The sequence below is a fragment of the Chenopodium album genome, chromosome 16 (genome assembly GCF_948465745.1).
Source record: "Chenopodium album chromosome 16, dcCheAlbu1.1, whole genome shotgun sequence".
NCBI classification, from domain to species: Eukaryota; Viridiplantae; Streptophyta; class Magnoliopsida; order Caryophyllales; family Amaranthaceae; genus Chenopodium; species Chenopodium album.
In genome coordinates, this window is record NC_137849.1 from 7,886,167 (window position 1) to 7,892,170 (window position 6,004).

The following is a 6,004-nucleotide window of genomic DNA, read 5'->3' on the forward strand; positions in this document are numbered from 1 at the left end:
CTCTATTTCTTTTTTTAAATTTCCTATTTAGAATTTATCAGAAATTTATAATTTTACATCGAACTCAATATATTTTTACCATTTAGTCACAAAATCAAATCTATTAACTATTACTAAAACAGAAAATTGCTGACATCATCCTCTCCCCAAACTGTATATGTGTCGCGCTCTCATAAAAAATTTTCCCGCCAAATGCACTTATGATGTCATATATATTTTTGGTGTTTTTTTTATAGGAATTTGTTAATTTTTTTATTCTTTTTCATTTTAACCTTTTGACTGTGCCAATCTATATCTATATTATATACTAAAGTAATCCCCCATAATTGTCCCCAAAGTACATGTGTTATTACCTCATAAAAAAATTTTCCGCTAATTTTTTTTTTTTTAATTGAAAGAAGTTTGTTAAATTTTAGCCTTATATTTAGGGAAGGGAATAATATACCACCATAATAATTTAAATAAAATTAAAAAGTGTAGCAGTAAAGAATACAAAATATTACGTAACACTATATAATACTACTTAATTGAGATACATTTTTTATGTTTTTTTTTTTTACTATCAATGAGTTCGTTTTATATGTTTTTTAATAAACGAATAATGAAAGTACTATTGAACTGTAAAATCGTGCATAGTACGAGTTCTAACCTAGTTAACTCAACTAAATTTTAGAATACTGCATAACTACATAACATCCAACATATTTATCGTCTATATGCAAATAAATTTAATAGAATATTACACAAACATGTATAAGGCATGAAGAACATCGATAATAATTCATCTCAAAGGACTAGCTATATTACACGCATTGCGCGCATTGGAATCCCTCGTGATTATAAGTTTATAACCGAGAAAGTGTAATTGTGCGAGTATATTGAGATAGAACTCATAGAAGCACAAAATAAAATCAACTTAGGAACACTAATCATACCCCGTGCAAATGATTATGCTCTTTTTTCAACATAAAAAGTCATTAAGTCAAAGAAATTATAAAAAACACTAGCTTAACATCTACATAAAGGGCCTAATTGCGTGCAAATTATTATTATTAAAGAGCTTAATTACAGAAGGCCATATTCTATATATATGTATTCGATATATATATTTGCATTACAAGCTAGATCTAGGTACCTAATGATTCCTAGTCCATGCATGCTTCATTTAGTACGAAATTAATTACTTAATTAATTAATCCTAGCTAGAATAATAGGTAACACTATATAAAAAATGAAAGCATTGACCTTAATTAAGATATATGATCTAATTAATCGATTAATTAATTAATTAAGTAAGCTCCTAATGATTTGTGCCTCTTCACTATCAGCATCAAGTGTGGTTAAGAGCTGTGAAAGACGATCACTAAGATCATCCATTTCCCTTTGTAGATTTCTTATGTAGTTGCAAGTCTCTTGAAGAACTTTTGAAGCCGAAACCTATATAAAAATAAATAAAAAATTAAAAAAAAATCATAATATGGTTAGCAACAATTGATGTATGATCCAAAATTTATTTATTTTATAAAAAAAGCTTCGCCAAAAATGATAATATATGTTGTGAAATATTCAATTAATTTAGAGTTTTATACGATCAAACTTTTTATATTTTTGTAAATAAAATTTGATTGTATATATTATAAGATCAAACTAGTGCATTGACTTGTGTGTCAAGTTTGATTGTGTTAATAATTCTGGGATAGAGGAATTAATATTTTAGAAATTTCTCTCGTTAGGTGGGCTTCTTTTTTTTTTTTTTTTTTAACTTTATAAACAAAAATCCAACTTTAAAGGTAAAATCTAACTAAAAATTGATATGATTGTTTTATTCTATAAAACTAAACTAGTAAATTCTTGATTTTCATAAGTAGTTGTCTAACACTCCAATCATCATTTTAATTAACATGACAACAACTAAAAAAAAACATACCATTTTGTAACTAAAAATTTCTTTTTTAAAATTAATGGGCAATGATGGTTTAACCAAACAAATGTATACAATATCAAGGGCAACTGTGATTGATCAATTGTGTTTTAACTAAAAAAGGTGATGTAGAGACTTTATTTAACTCCTTTAAGTTAGGAAGCTTAAAGTTGAAGGTAGGATTGTAAAATATGCTTAAAATATTTGGTTTATCAAAAATGAGACTTCATTAACATTATATAATTCCCATCTAAAGATAAATATATGCCATTAAGGTTTTGATTAAATTAGGAAAATACCAATTTACTGTAAAGTGTGAAGGATATTGAAATTTTTGTTTGCATCTCTTTTGGTGACAAAGGTCTTTCTTTGAAGGTTTGTTTATCCTAATAAAAAAAATATATATGATGTACGGAATTTTTTACTCCCATAAGGTTGGTGAACCTATCAAAAGATTGATTTAAACACTTCTATCTTTTTAATGAAATAAGATATTTATATAATTTGAGTATTTCTAACTTCAATTTAATTTTTTTTTTTAATGAAATGTCTATATAGTATAACAAATAATAAAAAATAAAAAATAAAACTAAAATTGACATTTGATAGTAAGAGACTAATTGCATTGTCTTGATCCTTAATTACATAAACAAAAGAGTTGAAATTTATCATAATGTACAATTGTTAAGTCACGATCTTTGGCATATTAATTAATATAATTGGCCTAATTTGTAAAGGTAAAGTTTTGGGTGAGACGGACTCACGTGAGTCCACTATCATGTTTTTGGTGTTGCGGGCCTCGCAATCGGGTTTAGTTAACCCGCGCCTTTTTATTGGACTTTTGTTATTGAGCCCGGTCTCACGTGAGTCCGGTCTCACACAAAACCTTTTGATTTGTAAATATGCATGAGAAAAGAATAGAAGCTTAGATTTGAGAATCGAGACATTGGCGTATTAAGCTTACATTTTTAAATTTTTTAATAGCTCCAATGACAACTTTCACATTATAATCAAAATAATTTTGTATTATATGAAATCCAAAACTCTATTATACACTTAGATTTACCAGACATCATTATTTACTTACATTATTATAATTTTCAGAGCTCAAGATAAAATGAACAAAAAAAAACTATTCACAAGTGTATTTACGAATGATCCAATAAATATCTTCTTTGCATTGCATACATTACATGGTAATACGGCATGGTAGAAGTAAGAGAGTGACTTAAAACACACAAAAAATGACCATGAAAACATCACTTTAGGTTGGTTCCTTTTATCTCTTTTTTCATTTAAGGTCATTTTCTTGGTTGTCCTATAGTAGTTGTTAGCTTATACTATTGTACGGCGAAGTTTAGGGCCCAAACGGTTAGAAATTTCATTTAAATAGAAAGTCACGTCGCTTTTAGCCTTTAGCACTTTCTAAGAAATTATTTATCATGGGCATGTGAGCCCTCAATTACTCTCACTACCATAATAACTAATATAACCAACATTTGTATGTATTCACCTCTAAAGAAACTTCCTTGTAACAGTAATTATACAATTTTCTTAAGCAAGCTATTGGTCAATGCCTCAATATAATGGTCGTCAATAACTAGGTAAAAAATTAAAATGTATGTTACCCTCACGTCATCTTCGTGTGCAATGACCATTTTACCCTTTGCGTAATATATACCTTTGTATTATTTATCTCAATTTATGTTTAGTCTTACTTCAGTAGCATGTTTATCCGCTTAAGGTTAAAAGTGTACTTTCGTCGCCCCAAATTAATGAAAGTGGTATGAGTTATTCATAAAAGGAAGTGTTCAACTTTCTTTTCTTACCATCCAAAAGTAGAAATACAAACTAAACCTAGCTTGAAGCAAATTATTGTTCGAAGGTGTGATAAAAGTTGTGGAAAATTATAAATTCAAAGCAAGAGTTTTTTCTCATCAGTAGAACAAGTCAAAATTAGTTGGCTTTGAACAATTCTTATGAAAAGTGGTTGAATTATGTGAAGCATTATAACTACTAAGATAGAAAGTCAAAATTATGGTTACTCAAATATGAGTGTAAAACTGTAGTAATATCTTTATAGAACTATCCACCACAATTTTCAGTTAAATTAGTTATATATATTTCTCAAGTTTATGTATATTTAGGCTTCAATCCTTTCGATCACCTAAATAATTAATTTTCTTTAGTCTGAACTTATTTAAACTTACACAAATGTATATATAAATCATTTTATACTACATTGCTAAAGAAAAATACATCTTTCACGTTAGTAGTTAGCACTACATTGGCATTGTTATTCAAGAGAGCATCATATATAACTATCTAGTACTACGTACAAACTTGCAAACCATCTCGAGGACAAAGCTAAAATACATAGTTAGGATAGCTTACCTTGTTGGAACGACGTTGGCGAACCTCGGGAACTAGTTGTTGCAACTTTGAGACAAGCTGAATGATTTGATCATCGGAGATTCCTGAACTTCCTGATTGCTGCCTTGACCTTCTGCTAGACATTGTCTTAATGTATCGTAAAAACCCAGCCAACGAATGAACAGCCGAGAATCGAAGTAATAAGCTAATTAAGTAAAGTTAGTTAAGCAGCTTAGCTAGTAGTTCTTGCTAATGTAAGTGAACAAAAATGAGCATAGAAAAATGTAGGAGAATCTTTGGAAAAATGAAGTTGAACAAGCAAGGTTATAACTTTATAATATAAGTTGGACTATACATGAAAAATAAAAAGAAAAAATAAAATGAAAAGGTAAGAGTATAAATTGATAATTAAGAAGAAAGAAGGACCACAAAGATAAATGTACAATTACATTAGACAGCGATGTTGGTAGTGTAGAAGACATGTGGGTAGAACCAAAAGATGAAGTTAAGAAGAAAGTGGCATTATATTTGAGTGTAATTTTATGTTCCCAACTTAGGGTTTAAGTTCAAGTGGGCTTAAATACAAGTGTTTGTAAATAAGTTAACAAAAGTGGGCCTTAAAATTTGTGTTATGAATCAATTAATGTTAGACAAAGTCCCATGTGATCATTGAATATAGGAGGGCAAGGATGGATTGGATTGGATCTTCTCCAATGAGAAACTCTAAATCTAACATTATACAAGTACATAATTACATGTATATTCAAACATACCATTGGGTAAAATTAAGATTTTGTTCACTTAACCTAAAAAAATAATATTCAGTAAAAATAAGTAACATTTAGACCCTGTTTAGTTCACCTTAAAAAAAATATTCAATAAATATAATTTCAGTTCAGCAAAAATCAGTAACTCTAAAGAAAAGTATAATAGAGAATCAGTAAATGTAATTTCAATTCAGCAAATTAATTTCAGTTCAGTAAAAATAATTTCAGTTCAGTAAAATAATTTAAGTTCAGCAAAAATAATTTAAGTTCAATAAAATTAATTTTAGTTCAGCAAAATAAGGTGAAATGAACGGGCCTTGGTAAATATTAATTTAAGTTCAAAAAAAAAAAAAAAAAAAAAAAGTTAAGTTCAATAAAGATAAAAAAAAAAAAATCAATCAAAGAACAAATTTATTAGTGAATTAGGAAATCTAAATTTCACCCGATAGAAATAATTGTGCCATTAAAATAATAACTTAAGCAAAATTAATCTAAATATATATAATGGATTAACTAAGGTTAGTTTTCTTTTTATTTTGTTGTTACTCCATATTTTAATATTTCCATATATGCAAAAACAAGGATCATGGAAGAAAGTTAAGTGAAAGATTCCTAGATTTCAGGGCATTTAATTTGGGCAAGGGTGGGAAAGAGAGGGTGTTTAAGTCAACGTACACATGCCATGCTTGGACGTGGAGTGAATTAGTGATTACATGGTACTTGATGAAGAGTTAAATATAAACACGGATGTTCATACTTATACAACCTTCCTTCTTTTTCAAACTTCTTTCTCAATCAACCTTCCCATAATATCCATCCCCATCCTCATCCATTTCCTTATTCTTTTACTTTCATTTCGACATAGATGTTCCATAATGTATAACTGTGTATGTTAGCTAGCTCAACTGATGAATTGTATCTAAGAAAAGTAACTCGAAAATGT

General features: G+C 28.3%; 1 protein-coding gene across 1 annotated transcript; it reads right to left on the minus strand.

Annotated features, from left to right (window-relative positions):
• Positions 1 to 932: 932 nt before the first annotated feature.
• Positions 933 to 4,633, minus strand: LOC145584827 (transcription factor PRE6-like). Its single transcript, XM_081641618.1, has 2 exons — positions 4,316 to 4,633; positions 933 to 1,437 (listed from the first exon to the last, which is right to left on the minus strand). Exons 1-2 carry the CDS (start codon positions 4,436 to 4,438, stop codon positions 1,285 to 1,287), a joined length of 276 nt encoding a protein of 91 aa, XP_081497744.1. The 5' UTR covers positions 4,439 to 4,633; the 3' UTR covers positions 933 to 1,284.
• Positions 4,634 to 6,004: the final 1,371 nt, after the last annotated feature.

Excerpts from the sequence above, each read along its gene's own strand:
- LOC145584827 (XM_081641618.1), bottom strand. The coding sequence starts at position 4,438 with ATGTCTAGCAGAAGGTCAAGGCAGCAATCAGGAAGTTCAGGAATCTCC. Across the intron at positions 1,438-4,315 it reads GCCAACGTCGTTCCAACAAG|GTTTCGGCTTCAAAAGTTCT; the intron begins GTAAGCTATCCT and ends ATTTTTATATAG.